A 23550-nucleotide genomic window follows, 5' to 3' on the forward strand; every position below is an offset into this window, starting at 1 on the left:
ATGCATGCTTTTTACAATGAATCTCAAACTTTTTTTTTTTTTTTTGCCGATTCAAATATTCGGCAACATACATGCAGATCAATTTCTCAGTGTGACCTTCTGCCACATTATTAGATACGTTTTCAACTGATATTTCTGTTGAAGTGGTTATGAATTCATAAATACCTGATTTAATCATTTGTTCCTGAAAGTGGATAACTTTTCTTTGTAATCAAATAATAAAATAAATAACAATATAAAAGAAAAATATGATTACAATAATAAATATAGTAATAAGGGTCTTATTGCCATTCATTAATTTTGCTTATTATTGACTGATGGGTTTTTTTCACGAAACTGGAGTAGTTCATTGGAGTCCAGAACATCTCTAGCTTGTAGTTCCAGAGCTGATACTTTCATAAGTCACTGTTGTCTATTCAAAATCACCCCGGAATGCACTATTCTCAAGCAGTCTACATAATGAAAACAATGCACATATAACAGGTTCAATAGAAAGAATCTTGTTTGACACAATATGTAAAATACTGTACCATAAGAAAGATATTACATTGATAAGACACCATGAATTCAACCATGAAAAGAAATGTGATTTATTTGGAAGCTGGTTCTCTGCAAAAGGATGGAAATTGCTCACATGAGTCTGCTTTTGTACTTTAGACCTAAAAATCCATCCACCCATCCATCCATCCATCCATCCATCCACTGAAAGGGATTAATGATATACCTAGAGAAGATGGAGCAAATGTTTTTGTCCATTGGAAGGGTTAGGATTTTTTTAAGGGTTGCAGCAACAAAACTACTTGTGATTGGCCACCTGAGGGCAAAAAGACATGTGAAGCCATGTCACATATAGAATATCATTTCTGATTATTAGAATTTGGATAAAATAACACTTATGAGCACAGTAATTTAGAGAAAGGGATGAACAGCTGACCACTGAGCAGACTTATTGGCCAGGGTCAAGAATAATTTTTTAATAGGTGTATGTTTGTGTATGTATGTATATGTACACATACACACACATAAATTCACATGTAAAAAATAGAGCATATAAATGCAGACAAATTAATATAAATGTATAAAAGAAAGCTATAGCTTTAGCTACCACTATTAATCAGTTTCCAAATAAAATATATTTCAAATAAAAATAAATTACACACAAATAAACTTAGGAGCACTAAAATTAAACATTTTTCATTTTGGCATGTATGAAACAGTGGCATTTGCACCTTTTTTCCTCCAAATATGCCTCTAGGTGTATCTTACTGTTCAGTGATAACCACAATGTTAAACTTCACTTAATACACATAAGTTTGAAAATGCCTACATATTCTACATATGCTACTTCTGAAGTGTAGGCTGATCTCCTAGTTTATTTTCAATAGGGAAAACCAAGTGTATAGAATTCCCCTGAAAACTTAAAATAATTGATTTTGTGGCATTTCAGGTATGGTTTTGAGCAGAAAGTCAATATGCTAATTGTGGAAAAATTAAAAAACAAAAATATAAACCCTTTTTGAATTTTTCAAGAAAACGTATTTCTTGCTAGCAAAATGAAACAGCAAGGTTGTATAAATGAAACAAGTGAGTTACATTTTCACATGGAAACTGCTTCCTATGTTTTCATATCATATCATAATCTGGCAGTGCATTTAAGTGGTATTAACCAAACAGCCTGATTTCCACTTGTGTACAGCATAATGAGAAGTAGGATCAGTTCTACTTTGACATCAGGAATAAGACACTGGATGTTTTTCCTGATGGGTCTCAGAAATTAATTTTCTGCACTTCCTTTGTAGTTCATTACCCAGGTCAGACATTTAGTTACAGGTTTTTGTTTCCTTCATCTTTTCAACAGTCACAAATCATGTGAAACCTGAACTCCTGGATCATATGCATCCTCCAAAACCTTGGGGTATGGACCAAAAAATGCCACCAACTTGTGCTTTGCAAAGTGACACAGGGCAAAATTATTACATTTATAGGGACAAAGAATTTATTAAATCTATTCTATTAATTTATTTTAATTAAGTAAAATAAAATGTGTTTTTTGCCTAAAGATCTTGGACTATAGCCAAATGTGGTTGTATATTGTTGGGTAAGTACATTCACAATAATGCATCAGTAAATGCCATTCATAATACTCAAAATAAATACCTAACAAGGATATTATGGAGAATGGAAAAATGAAAAAGAGTTCAAGGATTTCAATAAGAAACAAGTTCAAACTCCTACTTCATGAAGATGGCCAATAGGCTTTAAGTAAAACCAGCTTCAGTGAATTGTGAGGATAAATAAGAAATCATCTGCATATTAATTCAACTTTTCTAAAATAAGCATGCCGTCAATTATGACTATAGATAGTTCTAAAAGATAGATTCTCTATTTTCCTATAGTGTGTATCAGAATGGAAGTTATTACCTTTTGAAACATTTTAAACACTGGATTTTAAAAGAGTAACAATCAAAGTGAATGGTCATGCCAAACCTTAAAAATCAAGCTTAAAATGCCAAATCATATTTTGCAGGCTGTTATAATGGAACTGAGGAAAGTGACTGAATAAATTGTATGTGTTATTGAAATTACAGAAAATCCTTTAAAATTCTTTGTACATTCGGGGATTAGCAACATTTTTCAAACAAGCCAAAACACACAACCACAAAAAACAAATTATAAAAAGATCTCAGATTTTTTTCCCAAGAAAATAAATGGAATGCAGGAATGGTGAATTGGGAACAATGTATTAGTTCACTTACCTTCAGTTGTCTTTTACACCCTAGTTGTGTTGTACTCAGATTCATGTTTGTTTAGAGACCCAATGAGGCAGAACCTGGAATGTTATGGCTATTTCATTCAACATAATAATGTTTGCATAGGAAAAAAAGAAATACATGCATATACATCCTTTACTGAAACATATTTAAAGATTCAGATAAAATTAATTTAAGATATCTAAAACTGGTAGGCTGGTAGGAAATAATAAACATAATAATGCTCTTATTAACTTTATCAACCCTCTAAAATTAGTCCATTAAAATGGCTTGGTTAACAAAGTGCTCTGAGAATTTGGGGTTGGGGTGTTTGCAGTGAGGAGAGGTATGTCAAGCAATGCAGACAAAATAATAATAATGGGGCTCCAATCACACAGTTGTATCCAGCAATTTAACTTGTTTTATTCCTCCTGTAGACACCCCATGTTTAGATAGCTTTTATGTAGACTATGGAAAAGACTGAACACATGAACACAACAATATGGAGAATAATAAAATATATGTGTGTGGAGCCTAAACCTATCACAATTTTCTGGCAGTTTCCAAGTACATTGCATGTAAATATTTTCCAATTCATATTTACTCATAATCTTTTAAGCATTTTTATTAACAAGCAGGGTGCATTTCACAGCAAAAGAGTTCCCATAATTTTCTTTGAAACAGTAATTCTGCCAGAATTGATTTAGAAAGCTTCTGCTCTGCTATGTTTTTTTTTTCATAAGCAAATCTAAAAGAATATCAAGTTAAAGCATAAAAATGATTCCCTAGTCTAAATCGCAAATAAACAAGACAAGTAATGATAGATCAACTACAGATATCACCATATCATATTTCAAAATATTGTGTTTTGCTATATAAAAGAAACATGAAAGACGAAGGGATTTTCTGATTGATTTATCTCTCCCTACAATTTGGAAGGACAACATATTACATTCAAACTCTAAGAAATCAGCTCTGCATGCTGATTTTTCAAAGAAAACTGCCCTTAATTTAATCAAAAGTGTCTTTGCTGGGAAAGTCTATCTACTCTTTCATACATTTTTATATTTAATGAAATTAAAATAATAAGACCACCATAACACTCCTGAAAATAGAATAGACAATTTTTGATGATAGAATAGTATTAGAAAAATCAAAAACAAACAAGCAAACAAAAAAAAATCAGACAGGCAATGGGATATTTGCAATTAGAATTTTCCATAAAATATATATGTATATATGTGTATATTTGTATATGTGTGTGTGATATATATATATAAAATATAGAAAAAAAACAAACACCAGGATAAAAATAAAACAAACCTGTTTAATACAAACAAGTTTGTAAGTAAAAGAGTTACCAAGCTTTCATCGGCCCGACTGCCGACGTCATCAGGGTTGGAATGCTAGGTGATTAGGAAGCTTGCCTATATAGCTACTTGTCTCTGCGCCCGGCTTCTCGAACGCATAATCGGCCCATTAGTTGTATTAATCTGCAACATGCTAAATTGATTCACATCCAGCAGCCTGTTGGTGGACCCGGTGGTTATGCCCAGATCCTCCATTACTTTTCTAGCCCACGTGCGAGTGCCTGGGGGACGGCTGTCAAGCTGTCTCTGCCCCCTATCCCCCAGGCGCTCGCACGCGGGCTAGAAAAGTAATGGAGGATCTGGGCATAACCACCGGGTCCACCAACAGGCTGCCGGATGTGAATCAACTTAGCACGTTGCAGATTAATACAACTAATGGGCCAATTATGCGCTCGAGAAGCCAGACGCAGAGACAGGTAGCTATATAGGCAAGCTTCCTAATCACCTAGCATTCCAACCCTGATGACGTCGGCAGTCGGGCCGATGAAAGCTTGGTAACTCTTTTACTTACAAACTTGTTTGTATTAAACAGGTTTGTTTTATTTTTATCCTGGTGTTCATTTTTTTTTCTATATTTTATTGATATGTGTTTGCCCAGGATTTGCATTTTTAATGTTATTAAGGATATATATACACACACACACACACACACACACACACACACACATATACATACATACATACATACTGTACATGTAAAACCCAACTTAATTATAATTAACAGTATTCTTTAGCTGCTTTAAAAATTAAAGAAGCCTCCCTAGGAATAGCTGCTTAACTCTTTCCTTGTTTGATCTTTCTATGCTATAAATCCCTCCACACAATTAGCTCTTGAGTGTTTGCATCTATGGAAAGGATGAAGGCTGCACTCCAGAACTAAAAAATATTTTAGAGCCTAGATTAGTGAACAGTCAAAGACAGGAAAGTTTCAACTTCATTATTTTTTGATTTTTAAAGCCAGACAATAAAGACTGGTACCATAATGGTCTCCATGGCTACTTTATGCCAAATAGCAGGTGAATATAAATAGAAAGAACCTATTTTCATCTGCCAAAAATTGCCAACGAATATTGTCATGGATTGGACTATAAGTTCTGGTAAATGCCTAAAAATATAAATGATGACCATTTTGGATTCTTTGCAAGCGGAATCACTGACTTGGGTATTTTCATGGGATGATACCAAAAGGACCTTCTCCTCCTCCACCCCCTTCCCACCAAACTCTCCTCCACCATGCATAAATGCATCCTGGAAAAAGAAGAATGATAGCTCACGAACAATGATTGGACTGTAAACGGGTATGCATATTAGAAAAAATAAATAAATAGAAAATAGAGTTGAACCCAGTCTTCATGCAAAAGTCTTCATCAAAAATCTATTGATACTGACCGCTGAACAGCTTTATCATGTCTGGACAGCCTGTGACTCGTGGTTGGTACCTCTTCAATTTCATCTATCTCACACACATCTGCAGCATCTTGTGAGTAGCTATGCTTCATGACGAGGATGTTTCTTCTGTTCATAGGTTGGATAAGGGGCTTTGCAGGCTGGGGTTGAATTTCTGTCAAGATTGGTGTATCTCTTGTGCTAAGATTACTATGGCTGCCCTTAGTGCTAGATAATTGTGATCCACAGTGGTGGTCATGAATGCATTTCGAAGATGACCTACGGAGTTTATGATAATTTTCAAAGTCATCTGCAAGATCTGCAAGGTCCAATGAAGTTCCTGTCCCTCTAAGAGTACATAACTCATAATGAGGAGGCTCAAAGACCTCTTGGAATACTGTTTGATCAAAGTCTGCTTTCCTCTGGACAAATCTTTTACGAGGCTGTTTGATCTGGACTATTACAGAGATGATGATAAGGAGGATCACAATGCAGGAAGTCACCCCAATGATTGTCCCACTGGTATTTGTAAGCTGGTCCCACAGGCTGGCTTTTGTCTTTTCTGAGAGATGGGAAGGGGAATAAAAAATAAAAGACAAAATTAAAATCCACTTTTTTTAAATGACCATTTAGTTTTATGGACTATTACCATGATGATTCTTTCTCAATCTTTCCAAACCTGTCCAGATGCGTTGCAACTGCATGTTTCAATAGATTTCATTGCTATACACCTGGACACTTTGATAATTATGTTCCAATATATCTGAAGACTGATATAACAAAGAATACAAGAAACACAGAATTTTATGGCAGGATAGCATTTTGCTGATCAGGGGCTGAATTCAATTCTCTGGATTTGCTCCAGCCTTATAAAACCTCTGTAAGTCAACTAGTTGGATATACAGTCATTTTATAGTCAGAAGTCATTTTCAGTGAATTATAATTTGAATTTGTGTAAAGTACAAATCAAGTATTTAAAATACAAACAAAATAACAAAATTGGTGCAATCTGATGAAACCTAAGATTTTTTTTTTCCTATTTAATCAAATCCTTGAAAGTGCAATGAGAGACTTTCCAAACTTCTCCACTATGGTGAGATCCCCAAGAGGGGACAGCTAACCTTTTATCATTAATTCCCTAAAATAATAACCTGGTTCTCAAACTGAAAATTTAATTAATTATCTTTTCCTTAGCAGGCATTGGAATGTTCATTCCATTCTTCTCCAAAATAAAACAACTGCAGGTAGGGTGAAGTTTCCCATTATATCTATAGACAAATCTTTTTTTAAAAAACTGGTCCTAGAATCTGAAAGTAGGTCAAATAGGTTTGCATTGATATCTTAATGTACAGAGTTAAAAAGGAAGTATGCCATTTTTGAACCTTGCTTTTTCAATTTGAATTGAATCAAAGTTGGTCTAATGTTGATTTATGGAAAATTTAACATAAAAGCTTCCTTATCACTGACATTCAATGTTACCCAACCATAATATTTTTTTAAAGTATTGCTGTTAGTTAACAATTATGTGTCTCAGGAGAAAAAGCAAAAATTATTATAAATACGATTTTTAAGAAGAAATATGTACTTTATGTACATTGTGTACTTCTTTTAATAAGATCAATTCCAAGGTTTATGAACACAAATCACCATCCAAGATTCAAAAGGATCATCTTCATAGACTTCTTGTCACAGACTTATACTAATAACATGAATTTTATTTACTATGTTCTGCTAGCCATAATACTATGATTACTATGCAGAAACTGAGTCCTAATACTGCCAAGGTTTATTCTAAAAGACATTTTGTCTATAAACTGACATCAGTTAGATCAAATTAAGCAATTACTTCCTATTTTTTTGTAAGGCTAGGTAAGAGAGCTGAGTTGAGTAAGACAGGAATGAGTGGTTCCTAGGCCAGAAATAATTTTTATGTGAATATACAGTATGGCCATAGATATTTGGTCAAAGAAGAAAATAAATTACAGGCTGATATCCTTGACGATATAAAAATCATTTACATGTTCTCATTAGCAGTGAGCAATCAACTGTTGTCTTAATTTTTGCCTAATTTTTGCCTTAATTTTTGTAAAGCTAAAGTATATTGAAGAGTTTTCAGCAAAGTCTAGCTGAGGAGTTGAAAGAAGCCATCATCTCAAGTAGGTATTTCTCAGAGGGAAAAAAAACAGATTGGGCACCAGGAGTAAAGTCCAAAGGACTGGTTGCCAAGAGAAGGCAGATGCATTAACCTAAGAAACTATGAATTTATCACTGAGGATTTGGGGGCATTGTGTCATCAAGGAAAGCGTTTCAGTTTGGAGGACTAGAGAATCAGATTTCATGATGAGAATATAGCCAGCCCCTGAAAAATGAGACTAAAACTTTCCCTACTCAAAGAAATCTGTCCCTCCCAATTCTATAGCCTCCATACACTCATGAAGGCATTATGAAAATGGAACAGTCACTATATGAGTATTGTGGATAATCTCTCACTACTTTAAGTCTAATGATATCAACTTCCTTTCAGGCATTTGTACATTCAAAATAAAGGCAAGAATGCTTCAGCTTCTAACTAAGCTAGAACTCAGTTGTAGCTTACATGGAAGTCGATACATAAACAGCTGTGTGTTCATAAAACTGATGTGGTTCATACAATATTGAACAGAGACACTGAAGGCATATGTTATATGCATATACTGCACATAGACACAAACTTATGTAGCAGTTTTCTACTGTTTTGTACAAAAATACAAAAAGTTTTTAGAGGTATTTTTTGGAGCTCAAGACAATTAGCTCTACAGACCACCACCACCCAAAAAAACCCCAAAAAACCAACCAGATAAAGCTAAAGGAATTGCTATAGATTTATTTGCTTGTTTTATTGTTCATTGGATTAGATCAAGAGTCAGTCTAAATGAAGCACAATTTACAGCCATGGCCAGTCAGATGCTTCAACACATTTAACTATCAAGACACTTATATGTCTTCTGCATACAGTATGACATTGATGCTTCTTTCTGAATTCCATTCTACTAATTATCTATTAAGAGTTTATATCCCTATCTGATTCATTTTAGACTATACATTTAGAAAACATAGGAAATAATCTTGTATGCCTTGTTTGTAACTTTCTTAGAAGCATCTAAATGGAAAATAAATGTTGGGTAATGTGAATGTTAGTCAGATACAAGTGTGCCTGTCTTTTCTATTAATTCTAATAGTTTTATTCATAAGTACATTACAGAGATTAATAAAGACAATTTCCCATAACGTGAAGATAAGCGGGCAATACCATCGAGCACTGGAGGGTCTCAGGATTAATTGGGAAAATCTACTTATTTCTATTAGAACTATCCAACTTTTCTCCATTATGGGCCAGATGTAACAGCTTCTTAAAAGAGTTTTGCCTGTGTTATCCTGCATTGTCAGTACTGCTCGAACTTTCTGGAGAAGAATTCAGCCATTCTTTGACATTTTTGTTTCTAAAAGAACTCTTCCAAAAACTTATCATAAAAGCCATCCCTCTCAAATCTTCTCTAAATGCAACTAGTTAAAGAACTAATATAGTTCAGAAACAATCCAGGATTGGGATTCAAATCTCTTTAATGAAAAATTTATCCTGTCCTTTTTATATTGCACTTCTTAATTAAAATTAGTAATACACTGATGATTTGCCACTTATCCTAGCACACTATGAATATGTTTTGAGATTTTATTCATCTTGGTATCCCAAGGAGATAGAGAGAAAGCTTTTAAATAAAATTAATATTCATAATAAATTCTGATTGCTTCTGACATGCTAGCAGGGACTTTTACTTCTGATCAGTGGCATATTTGGAAATGCTCTTCATAATCCAGTGGCCTACAGTATTTGATGGTAAAAATTAATCTGTTCTTATTTCACCTGTTTCATAATGATATATATTGTCAGCACCACTTTTGAAAAGAGGAAGGTAAAAAGCAAATGGTTGATTGGCAAGTCTTCACTCATTAATTGTCCAAAGGAAACTAACTTGTTGAAAAGAACAGTAAAACTGTATATTTGTTCCAACTTCTGAATCACATGATTGCCCAGTCCTTATCTGTTCATTGAATCAAACATCTGAGTCAAATTCACAATCATGCATAGATAGGTACTTTATGTAGAATTCTGAATGTGTAGGCCAGCTATACTTTCTGGGAAGATACTGGTAGAACAGAGCCAGCAAACCACATCAGACATTGATATGAATCTGCTGTCCTTCTCATAACATTAATATTGAACAGTTAGATTTAAGGCATGGAAGAAAGCTATCTAAATAGCTATCACAATCATTCAGGAACTTAAAACTGTCAATTAGTGAATAGATTATTTGCATTTACAACAAAGAAAACATAAAATTGTAACTGTCTTTCTAAGAGATTATTTGCCATTTTAAAATCTTCTGTTCGAATTACACTTCAATTTCTTGTGCCTGGCTCATTATGCTGGCTTTGAGTTAAGGCGAAGCATTTTGCAAGCTTTTTCCATTTCTTCCTAAATGAATAATGTCCTGTATTCTTTACCACTCTCCAAAAAAGCTTTCAAAGGCATAATAACCATGGAAGCTGTTGCTGAAATAAATGATCCCTCTTCTTCTTTATAATGAAGACAAATACAGATACAGAAATCCGCAAATCTAGAGGGCTATGGCCAAACAATTGTAATCAAACTGTGCTATAAAGCTTGAACATGAACTCTAGTTTTGGTTTCAATTTTTCACATTAGAAACCAATGAATTGTACAAAATTGTACTTAGACATGGTATAATAGAGTTAACTGTCATTGGAAGTTGGAATTTTATCTTAAGAAATATTTGGCTTTATTTCCCAAAACAATGCAAAGAAATGAGTTGTTTTGCTGTTTTTGAGTTACTTTCTCATGAAACAAAGGCAGGTTTACACAAGGACAAGTGTATACATTTTACTATTCACATTCAAGACACACACATAGAAGGGATGGATGTTTTTACTTTTCACGCGTTGTTATGGTGTTATATATTCTACTTTTCACATGCCAATGCTCTAGTTTTGTCCCATATAGCTCTAAAGATCTTGAAGCATTGCAATTTCACAAATCATAATACATAAGTCACCATAACTGTGAGTTTATATTGTGAATGTTCTTTTAATAATGTTTATATTTTCACAAGCACTGAATATTAACTACCATTAACAAAATGAGGAACCCAAGTGATAGAATTTCTCTATCCAAATACTGATCAAAGTCCAACAATTTATCTTTTCCAGGGAAAATATAGGACTTTTTCACTCTAGGTATTCAACACTCTATTTATTTTGTAATAACTTTTGAAACAAGTTCTAACAAATTTTAGAACTCGGTAATATACAATTTTATGCATTCATTGAAAAGCATGAAAATATTCCTTCAGTCAGTTTCAAATAATTAAAGTAAAACTAATGTGGCATTAACTGGAAATTTAATCCATATGCTTAGCATTACCTTTGCAGTGGTTTTCATCCCATGGATATACACAGTTCTGGAGTCCATTGCAGACCAATGTATTATTAATACACATATTACTATGGCAAAAAAATGTGTTGGCTTCACAGGGGGCTAAAAGGAGAAGGGAAAAAATGCATTAGCAGGACTGCACAATGAATTTACTCTTCTACTTGGAAGCAATAGAGCTATTAGTGAATCTAATACAAAACCAAGCAAAGGGATCTGCAATATTGGATCTAAAAAAAAACTTTGTATTTTGAATGTAGGCCAGATGGCTGTAATTCTATGTAATCAGCATAATTGCTTCACTGTTTATTGTATAAACAAAATTTAGGATTTAAACTGCAATTTTCACACCTGCAGTCAAACACAGTCATGTCTTCATTGCAATCAACGTAATGTGTGTGTGTAAATATAAGAGAGAGGTACAGGAAGATAGCATTATTTAACATAGTTAATATGCATTTTTTTAAAAAAAATAAGCCATTAACTTCAGTTCAACTTGATGCTTATAGATATAAATTGGGACCGGTAAAGAAGAAAATTTCAGTGATATGTTCAAGCACATATTTTTTTATATAGTAGGTAGGTAAGGAACTGCAGAAACACTTGCCTTTCACAGTCCCTGAGCAGGAAGTAAAGTGTAATTGCCTAAGGCTCACAAACTAGTAAAATCAAGTTGCTAATATTACTAAGGCCCCAGAATAAAAGTGTAACTGGAGGCTATATACTCTATTATCAGGCTTCACTGGGAAATCCAAAATTCTCAAGGAGAAGTTTACAACCCGGTGGAGATTATTCAGTCATTGAACATTTCTAAATTCAACTCAATGATATATTTTTTATGTTTGCACAACTAGATGGCTATCTGTATAATTACCCCAAGCCTGCTTTTAGAATTTTTAAGTGGTACTAAGGGGAAAATGACATATTTTAAAGCTATATTAACCTCTCTGAAGATCTGAACATATATTTACAAATAACCTTGGATTGGATTGAAGGACAGTGAACTCCCTATGATAGTTTTTATTTTTATTTAGTCATACAATGTAGAGGCTGCCTGACTTCAGATCATTCTGGGGAGTTTACACTTTAAAAGCAAGAACAATGAATTTCAAAAAGTACAGGTCATACGCATACAGAAGAAAAACCATACACAACAACAAAAACCTTACAGGAGTCAACAACCATTGAATCTCAAGGTAAGGGAGAATAACTTTCTCAACATCAATGGAGAAGAGAGAGGAGAGATATGAATATCTGGAAGAATGCTATCCCAAATATAGAGAGCATTTAAAAAAAGGCAAATATAATAATTTGTAATGAGAAATGAAAGGAAATTGATAGGTTATTATAGATGTTTAATTAAATCACCTTCTAATGCAGTGTTTGCTTTTAAGAAGGAACATTTGAGCTAGAAGAGAGAGAGTTTGCTATCTGAAATAATTGACATTTCCGTATAATCTTCCATAAATAACCTATATCCATGGTGGCGAACCTATGGCATGTGTGCCACAGATGGCACTCAGAGCCCTCTCTGTGGGCACGCGCATCATTGCCCCAGTACTAGCCTTCAGCTGGGTTTTATAAAACCTTTGTGCTTTAGGCCTCCGCCACCTTGTGCAAAAAAAAAAGGTTCAATCAATCAATTTCAACTTCTTGCGGGAAAAAAAAGATCTTGCAAAGTTGGAATTGATTGATTGAACTTTAGACCCATCCAGTATGCAGTTACCACTGCCACCACGCCCACCCAATGGGCCATGCCCACCCAATAGGCCACACCCACCCAATGGGCCACACCCACCCAACGATACGTAAGTGGGTTTTGCGTTGCAGTTTGGGCACTCGGTCTCTAAAAGGTTCGCCATCACTGACCTATATCAAAGATCCTGATATGAAAGATTGTTGTTAACAAATAACAACAGAGCAGTAATAATTAGCTTTCAGCAAGGTCAGATTCTTCATGTAGCGAATTTTTTTAAAAATGAAAACCACTGATACATCTGCTGCAATGCTGCTTTTCGATTCCCTGCTGGGCATCCCAGTAGTTGAGGACTGGGTTGCAAACTTCTATCATTTCGAACAGGTTAGACAGCAGACAGTCTCACTTGGAAAAGTGAATGGGTGGATGATGGAATTCATGGAAAGGAAGGTGCAAATAGATGAGCAGAGAGGTAAAAGAAAGGGAAATGAATAGAATGAAAACAAGCAGTTATATAGTTAATGGCAATGATGCTAAGCAAATTATTAGGCACAGAGCACCGGTATCTTCTGGGACAGGAACACTTTCTTTTGTAACTTGATTAAGTTGATTAGTACTTGTAAAAACAATACAGAAAGAACAGCAAAGCAAGTTCTAAAAGTAATCTTGGTTCCTACATTTGAACAAAATACCTCTCCCACCCACCCACAACCAGCACACCACCAAAAACCAGGAAAAGGGAGTTGGGGGTTGTAATCCTATGCACCTTTTCCTAGAATAAATCCTAATAAAAGCCATTGAACAAATAGACATGCTTAGAAGTGCTCTATACATGCCAACAATTATCATGTTTACAGTAATTGTATACAAAGAGAATATCTCCCATGCTTTTTTGTCCAGCTGCTCACTCGTTTTATATACCTGTGTTTCTCCTATCAGTACAGGACCATCCATCAAAAGCTACTGTCTTGCCAGCTTCACTTCAACCTTCTTTTGCAAATTGTTGGACAAGATAAACAATGGAGACATAATAACATCTAATGAGAAAAATGGGGATCTATACCTATTTTTCTGGAGGGTGGCAGGAATGGGCACGCAAGGAAAGTGAGATTATGATAATAATTCCCAGCAGGCCTTCTTCTTCTTCTTCTTCTTGTGCCATATCCGTTATCGGACATTGGCGATCATGTTGACGATCCTGTTTTTATCAGCAGCCACACGAAAAAATGCTGCTCAGTTTTGTCCAAACCAGTCCCTTAGATTTTGAAGCCATGATGATGTTCTTCTTCTGCCTAGACCTCGTTTGCCTTCAATCTTTCCCTGGAGAATTAAATGGAGTATACTGTATTTTTCTGGGTGTCGCATCACATATCTGAAATATTCTAACTTTCGTTTTTTAATTGTTTTGATGATTTTCCTTGGCTTTCCCAGGAGGCTTATCACCTCCTCATTTCTGATCTTGTCAACCCTGCTTATACTTAACAGCCACCTGTAAATCTATATTTCAAATGCTTCTAGTCTCTTCAGGTGGCCTTCTGTCAGAGACCAACTCTCTACTTCATAGAGCAGGATAGAAAAAATATAACATCTGACAAGCCTGATTTTCAGTCTTAGGCTTATGTCATGACTGCAGAAGACCTTTTTCATTTTGAAGAATGCTGTTCGAGCTTTCTCTATCGTCATATCCCAGCTTTGATGTAAATTAGAACCAAGGTGCGTGATCCTTTCAACTTTTTCTAATGGTATTCCTTCCAAATTTATTGGTGGTAAATTAACGGGTTCTTTGCTGACGACCATGATCTTGGTTTTTTGAGGTGTTAAGCTTCAAGCCATATTTTTCAGATATTTCTGTGACTCTGTTGATGAGGAACTGAAGGTCTTCACGCTTACTGGCAAGCAGAACTGTATCGTCAGCATATCTTAAGTTGTTGATCCAAACACCGTTTACTTTGATGCAAGCTTTAAAAACCTCAGTAGATTCATAGCAAGAAAGAGAAGGAAAGTGGTAAATTCAGGAAATGATTCAAATGATTCAAATGATTCTTCTCATTTGAAACCAAGATCTCAATCTTTCCCAGGGACATCCAGGCTGATATACTGGACGCTAGAAATAGAGCAGCAGACAGCATGTTCAAAGGCAGTACTGTTCTAATAAGATGTTTATTCCACAGGGAATACATTGTAAATTGGTCAAAAATGCAAAGTTTCAAATGTTCACAGTTCATGAGAAAAATCTAATTTATCGATTTTTCCAACAATGAAAGTTATGGTTTTCTGTTGCAAACACTGGTCACAAGGTGGCAACCTAAGTCTAAAGGAGCCACACATATGATTTAAACCCAAGGATATGAATTGATTTTACTATTGGGTCTCAAGAAACATGTTTCCTGTTTATCCTACGGGAGAAGGGCGGGATACAAATCTAAATAATAAATAAATAAATCATTGAGGACAAGAATATAGAACAACCACTCAAATATGTAAGGATCTGTAAAAAAAATTTATAAAGCCAGAATGATGTTGTACACCAATAACTAACTTTAGGTTGCAAAAATCTCTCACTATAACAGTTCCTGAAAGAATTATCTTTAAGTCATTTTTTTTTTTTTTTTGCCTTCTCAAAAGTTCTCTGGGATTACAAGTCCTCATTTAAGGACCCAAAGGACCTTACTTCTTGAGTGCAAAAAGGTACTGGTAGTTAAATGTAACAATGACAGAAGAGCGGAATTCCATATAAAGGATGCTTTCTCATCTTTTATGCAGCTCACCTTGTGATGTGGCAATGAAGTACTTGAAGTTAAGAATCCAACCCAGCTTTCACTGCTATTGTGAATGGAACACTGGGCTGCAAACTCCACCTCTTTCAGGCATATATCTGATATTGTGATACATCTGGAAAAGGGGCGGGCCAAGCGTTGCAACACAATTTTACTTTCATTAGTCTGACTTATTTTCCCCCCTCTGCAGACATCACTTATCCAAAATCGCCCAATGACGGTACTGCCATTTTAACAGTTCATTAAAAATAATAATAAAAAATATAGTTGTATTGTTGCCATAATACAATAATGTTAAGTTCAAAAAAATTAACTTAAATTATAATTAAAATTAACTTGCTAGTAAATGTTTGTGCCACTGCGGAAAAATGCAGATATAAATTTTGATCAAGATATGCAGGAGCATTTAAAGCAAAACAAAACACATCTGAGAATGGGGAAGACATGATGAGAAAGTCATAAAAGTAAAAACCTTGATTCTGTTGGGTGCAAAATGGGCAGAAGAAAATTCTGACAGATATTCAAAATGTTGTTAGTCTATAACAATAAACTTTGTAATCTTTGTGAAATCCTGACCTGGTCTCTTTGATATGCCAAGTTATACTACCATTATATATAATACCGTCAAGAGCTTATCATTAGTTTTAAGACATACTATCTTTATTTACAAAATATTCTAGATGGAAATTGAGACAATTAAAAAAGTAATTAACAAGAGTGATTAGAAAGTTTGTATGACTATGATCCAACCCCCCCCCCCCCGATGTGATGTCACCCTCACTAGTTTGGATAGTATACAATAGGAAGTACAAATAAAATGCAATGACATCTCTTTCTAGCCTACAATGGAAGAATAATGATTAGATAGAGCTAAAGCCACTGTTTGTTTATTTCTTGGATTTATGTGCCTCCCATATTGTCCGGTTCTCAGTTGTAGAGGTCTTCCAGAAAGGCCTCTTGACTGGGAAATGCAGTCCGAGTGCCATTCTCAGCTGCAAAATGAAGCTGCTTTTTCCGGCGAGGCAAGTGTTGATCCATGGGAGGCCTGGCTGCAATGGTAAGCTCCATCCCCCACCACCCTAGCTTGATTTTTAGGGGTGTGCCTCACCCCAAAACTAGGGTTTGTTTTTGGGGTAGGCCTTATATTAGGCCCACCTTTAAAAATCAAGCCAGGCTTATTTTCAGGGTAGGTCTTACTTTCGGGGAAATACGGTGGTTATATTACAAATTATCATTAAAAGATTAAAAGATGGGGGAGGGGTAAGGAGCATGAAGAACATAGCAGGATGTGGAGTCTTCTTTCAATCTATTAACCACCTCCAGAGTCACAAACACATACACACACACACAGACACACGTTGGTGGCCCAGGCCCATAGCAGAGCCAGGTCTTCAGGCCCTTATGGAAGATCAGGACAATTGGTGCAGATCTCATCTGGGGAGTTTGGTATAATGTTCCAAAAGTTAGGAGTCACAGCAGAGAAGGCTTAAGAAACAGTTTAACATTTGCAGACACAAAAAAAATGTCCTAGATTAGTCTTTTCCAATTTGTTACTATCTAAGCAGTCCAAAGTATCAGGAGATTTAGCTTCTTTAACCATGAAAAGTTGTATAAAGCAGAAATACCTTAAAAGTAAATGTTAGAATATAGACATTTCTTTTTTTATAATATGGTTGAGTAATTATGTGTCCTCACATCAATGTTGATTCTTAGTCAAGAAGCAGATAGATTTTCTCTAGAAGGATCTGTTCCAAGCACGATGTTTCAGGTCTGAAAACTGTACACTCCTTTCCATTGGAACTGAGTCCAATGCTGCTGGTTATTTTCTTCTCATCTTTTCTTCCAGCTTTCCCAACAATAAATATTTTTCCGAAGAGTTAAGTCTCCACACAATGTATCAAAAATATAATAATGTGAACCTGGTCATTTGTGCCCTACTGAGCTCCTTTGTTTTCCTAGCTATTCATATTATTCTCAGGAATCTCCTCCAACACTAAAGCTTCTACCTGTTTCTTCAAAATCCAAATTTCACTTTCATAAAATACCACGGAGAAATCTGTCAGCTGTACTATTTTGATCTATATCTTTGTAGGTAGAGTTATATTCCTTTGTTAACCCAGGGCCACTACATTTCATTATGCTCTGTCCATACTATGGATTCCTGACCTTGTACATAGGTTTTGCTTGAGGATAATGAGATGTTTCTGGGATTCCCCTTTTTTTCTAAACTCATTCCATAGTTTGACATGATTGACACAATCAAAAGATTTTTTTATAATCAATGAAGCACATATACCTTTTTGGCTTAGTGATATTATGCTATTATATTTTTTCCTTAATATTTGGCCATCTAATTCATATTTTTGAAGCTTTGAAGGTTTATTTTTTTTCTACACAATGATTCTTTGTAAGTCATAGTTTTATATATTTTTATTTATAATCATAAATAATATAATATCATAAAATTATTCTTCAAGGACATGAAAGGGGCCCCCTTGGGGTTCCCTGGGCACTGGTGATGTCTTTCCAACCTGGAAGTGTCTTGGTAGGTGCTTCTGACATGAATGTAATAGTATAGAAATATTCTATTTATCTAAACATACAGCATCCATGTACTAGAAGGAAATGAAATGAACAGTGAGCTCAAGAAGAACACAAACATCTACTTTTAGGAACTTTTAGGAATCAATTATAAAGCCGTCCTATACAAAAATAGTTGCTGCATTGCTCATCATTGGTAATTTGGTTTCTAATGTATTATTTTGGCAAATGCAGCTATGAAATGAAATTATAATGATTCAATAACTCAGAAAATTCTCTAACTGTATGATATTGCAATCCCCTAAAATGTAAAATTAATTTGTATATTTCTCCTCAATGCCACTGAATAAACCTAATGATTTCAATACAAACTGATTTGAGAAATAAATGAATGCATATACCAACCATTTCAGTAATGGCATTTAATGTATGTATCAAGTAAAACAATGTAAAACCTTACAATTTTACAAAACAAAATATGGACTTAGATATGATAATGTTTTTCACTGACCTATACATGTCTACAGAGACTCCACAGACTACAATATACTACTAAAGGCAGACCTTGGTTAACCATTCATTCAGCAACTATTCATAAATACAATAAGAAGACGTATAGCCAATCCTCAAAGTCGCAGCTGTTGCAGCACCCCTGCAGTTATGTGATCACAATTCGGATGCTTGGCAATCAATTCATAATTATGACAGACACAGCATCCAGCAGTCATGTGATCACCACTTGCGACCTTCCTTGTCTTCTTCCAACAAGCAAAATCAATGTGGAAGGCAGCAAGGGGTTGCAAATGGCAATCATATGGTTTCATGCATAATAACCACAAGTGGAACTATCTTTGTAAGATAGCATGGTCATGCAATGTCGTACTTTACAACTGCATTGTTTGCTGACAAAGTTCCCAGTCCAAATTACCATTGTTAACCAAGGATTACTTGCACATAACATACTGGTAGTGGTGATTCCAAAGAAACACAAATATTTCCAAGAGAGGCCAAATCCAATTGCTTGTGGTCAGAGCCAACAAACTACCATTATCCAATAATAAGCACATTATTATAGATGCCACTTGCTAGATAATCTTTGACTTATAGCCACATTGAGTCCAAAATTTCTGTTGCTAAGCAAGACAATTGTTACGTGAGTTTTGCCCCATTTTATGACCTTTCTTGTCACAGTTGTTAAGTGAATCACTGCAGTTGTTAAGTTCGTAACAGGAGTGTTAGGTGAATCTGGCTTCCCCATTGACTATGTTTATCAAAAAGTCACAAAAGGGGACTTTGGACACTGCAACTGTCATAAATACATGCCAGTCCCAAGCATTAGAATTTTGATCATGTGACCATGGAGACGTTGCAATGATTGTAAATGTGAAAAGCTATCATAAATCACGTTTTTCAGTCCCATTGTAATTTCAAATGGTCATTAAACAAATGATTTTAAGTTGAGGATTACCTGTAAATAAATAAATAAATGCAACATCATGATGCATATCTGAAAGAGGGAGGACTTTCATTGTGATATGACCTTACTTTCATCATTCTGCCCCTCCTCTTTCCCACAGTGCAGGTGCTGCTGGATACACAGATGTACATCGTTTCTTAGTTGTAGTAAAAAAAAAAATTAGATAACTTGTGAAATTTTTTGTGATGTGGAATTTTGTTAATTCATTATAGCAGTTTGGTGTAGTGGTTAAGGCACCAGGCTAGAAACCAAGAGACTGTGAGTTCTAGTCCCATTTTAGGCCTTTGGGCTCGTCATTCTCTCTCAGTCTAACTTACCTTATAAGGTTGGTTTGGGGAAAATAGGAGGAGAAAGGAGTATTAGATACTATATTTATCAAGTGATCAAGGCAATATATAAATAATAAAATACTTTCTTTCAAAACAGAACAAAATTAATTTTGTTTTAATCAAACTAATAGTGACATCTAGTGATGAGGAGCATCAAGGCTAATAGGCCATGATTTAATTTGGTGCCTGACATTTTGTCAGCATCGTCAGGGTTGAAAGTCTTCTTGGTAGTTCATGGCAACTGAGCAGGAATCAATTGAGCTCTTTCATTTTTTTTTAATAGGACTATTTAGACCATGTCATTGGATTTTTGGAAAGTCTGTGTTGATATAGTAATAAGGACAATTTTCAGTTTCATAATAACTAATCTATGAAAAATTGATTGAATGTCTATTATTACATACAGTAATACAACTTCTTTGCGTGTACTGTGGCTTAGCTGACCAAAAACTGTAGAGTAGAAACCTTTAACTAACAGATCCTTCATCCTACTTCACTTGTAAACTATTTTTGCTTTTTAACAAAGATTCTAGTGTCAAAATACTATTTTTTCACATTAAACTTCACAGTTCAATACTATCTTCTGATGAAAAACATGGGCACAAGATTCCAACACTGTCTCTTTGGTTTCATCATTAAGCTCCATGGTCTCTTCAAATTAAAAGTAATATTTAAAAAGTGCAGCCCATAGCCGAACAAATGTCCTGGCTCCACTCCTATACATTGCAGTTGTTTACACATGCACACTTCACATTACCTCCATTTTGCTTCTGCTGGGCCAATGTACATAAAGCCTTCTGTAGGACTGTGGGGCCTGGTGTGCTATGGTCCATGTGGTCACAAAAAGTTGGACATGACTTAGTGACCAAACAACAATAATACCCCATAAAAAATATTTTCAAAATTTGTCTACACTCTGAAATCTGAAATTTTAAGTGCTCGTTACAGTCATGTTTCCATCTTTCCTCTTCGTATGACATCTCCCAATGCTTTCATATCCAGGTTTTGGAGTTCCCAATTCTTAACTCTCAGTAATCAGTTCTTCAAATTACTTACATTAATATTCACACATTTCAGTCTCTGGTAACAGTGTGTTAAAATTAGTAGGATAAAGGCAAGTTGCCAGCTATTTTAAAATAACAATAGAAACAGCTTTCCTTGCCATCCTGTCATAATATAGTTCCTTCTTTTCTAGCAAAATGAACTTACTAAATGCAGTGATTTATGAAGATGATGTACAGCACAGTGAAATGCCATCTGTCTCTGCTGTTGTATTTTCATTTAATTTTATGTTTGCTTAGACCAACAAACTGTAAATTCTTTGGTGATACAATATTCTTCAGAATGTTCTATAGTTTGGGAAGTAGAAAATCCCACCGTATCTTTAACCATTGTAATTATTACCACGTTTTTCATAAGTAGTTTAATTTGTCACTATGCATTATATATCATTACTATTTTTATCTACCATGTTTAATCCAACTAATGTGGAATAGATAAGCAACTCACAGCATAGTTAAACCTGTTGTAGAATTTAAACTATTCTTCAAGGTTGCTGAATAAATGAGTATCTTATATACTTTAAACTCCAAAATTTGGCTTGGTAAACATCTACCAAAGTACCTCAGAAAGATCTTAGATTCCCTGAACAGAGATCACAAAAATAAATCTGGCAGCTCTTTTGGTAAACAGAAATCTTCCTAGCATTAGTTGTTATACAGTCTATAATGGAGCTGAAAAATAATCCCAATCACTTGGACAATATGGTTTTAAAGAATGGTGTCACTTTTTTGAAATATACTTCTACAAAATACTGAATCCCCAATGCTTTCACAGTTGTCTCTAAGGTAACAATGACTTTGATTTGAACAAATAAAACTGAATATTAAAGAATGTTTTAATCATAGAAAAAATACTTAGGAACAGCATCAGAATTATGCAGAGATTATCACTAGGGTCAGCTTGATTTATGAACCTGGGAACTTTAAATTATCATTTTAAGCTGTATCATATAAACTAATACTACTAATACTACTGAGAATGCACCAGAATTTTCTTAACCCAACCCAAATTACTCAGAGAACTTTTCTCCATATATTTTCAGAGTGCTGCTCTGAATGGCCTCTGCTGTATCAGAAGATAGTATGTCAAATAATTGGTGGGGTGTTTTTTTTTCTCTTCAGAAATAGGCAGCTTTCCTGGCACATTCCTAACTACTGATTCTTCACTTTTTTTTATCAGTCTCTTCCAGAAAAACATTTACCCCTTTCCATTCTGTAAGATACACTCAGTTGGATAAGTAGATTTTTAAAATATGGATACAGATTTGCATTAAAAAAAGGGATGGGGAAATTTAAACCATATATTTAATTTCACTTGATAAATCATTTTCTGTTAAACAATTGTTTTCTTCCAGTCTTTGACAATCAATACTACAGAAAGGAATTCTTCCTATTTGTCTCCTATAAATCAGGTTTATTCGATGTATATACAATTATATTAATAAATCTTACCATGTGGATATTGGTTATTTTTAGTTATTTGGTACTGACATTTAAATAAGTTTGATTGCATAGACTTAAGTGCATTTAATTAACTTGTAGACATCAAGTGTGGGGGATTGATATATGCAATTCAATACACAATAGAAAACAGCTTTCTCAAGATTGTATGAGTAGGATTAGAGAGTCTTACCCATTGCTCAGTAAAGACCACTGAGTCTTAGCCACTGCTCAGTAAAGAAATCCAATTTAAATTATCCATGATAAACAGTCATTCTGCTTTTGCTTAACCTATCAACGGAAGGAGATCCCACATCCTTTTTCAATAACAACATTGATCCCAGTTTCATAATAACTGCTGTTACTAAAGGCTTTTTAAACAAAATGGAATCTGTCTTTCTAGAGCTTAAATCCATTAATCTGTGTCCTGAAGACTAGAAAATAAATTTGATTTTCAATGAAGTACCTTCTCTGTTATTTTAAAAGTATTATCACATCACCCTTTGGTCTTCTTGTTTTGAAGACTAAACATTCCAAACTTCTTCACTTTTTTTTAATAACCCTTTTCATAACCCTAACCCTATATCAGTGATGGCGAACCTTTTAGAGACCGAGTGCCCAAACTGCAACCCAAACCCACATATGCATCGTTGGGTGCTGGGTGGGTGTGGCCCATTGGCTGGGTGTGGCCCATTGGGTGGGCATGGCTGCAGTGGTAACGGCAGACTGGGTGGGACTAAAAAGTTCAATCAATCAATTCCAACTTTGTAAGATCTTTTTTTTTCCGCGAGAAGTTGAAATTGACTGATTGATTAAACCTCTTTTTTTGCACATGGCGGCGGAGTCCTAAAGTGAAAAGGTTTTATAAAACCCAGCTGAAAGCCTAGGACTGGGGCGACGGTGTGCGTGCCCACAGAGAGGGCTCTGAGTGCCGCCTCTGGCACCCGTGCCAAAGGTTCGCCACCACTGCCCTATATTCTGGCTTTTCTGAAGACTCTCCAGAAATTGGCTATCACAGGGAAAGTCCACAATTTTATCCTACGATTTATAGTTTCTAGCCTAGCATCCCTCTTTAAATCTATTCTAGTTCTTCTGAATCTTTCTTACTAAATTATGTTTAAAACTAGATATTCAAAGTAAGGTATTCTGACATCTGTAGAATAAAATCAAACTATTTATGCAGCCATATCACACTGCTGGCTCATCTTTAATAATCAGAACGATGATAAAAACTT

At 34.9% G+C, this 23550-nt stretch overlaps 1 protein-coding gene across 1 annotated transcript in view; it reads right to left on the minus strand.

The window, feature by feature from the left end:
• Positions 1 to 265: 265 nt before the first annotated feature.
• The window catches only part of LOC107288199 (neuropilin and tolloid-like protein 1), a 79147-nt gene continuing 55862 nt past the window's right edge, over positions 266 to 23550 (minus strand). The window contains 4 exon segments of the mRNA XM_029284292.1: positions 266 to 389; positions 392 to 452; positions 5510 to 6068; positions 10986 to 11099. Of these exon segments, the coding sequence (XP_029140125.1) occupies positions 282 to 389; positions 392 to 452; positions 5510 to 6068; positions 10986 to 11099 (842 nt within the window). The 3' untranslated portion in view covers positions 266 to 281.

The sequence above is a fragment of the Protobothrops mucrosquamatus genome, unplaced genomic scaffold (genome assembly GCF_001527695.2).
Source record: "Protobothrops mucrosquamatus isolate PMUCROS unplaced genomic scaffold, P.Mucros_1.0 scaffold498, whole genome shotgun sequence".
Lineage (NCBI taxonomy): Eukaryota > Metazoa > Chordata > Lepidosauria > Squamata > Viperidae > Protobothrops > Protobothrops mucrosquamatus.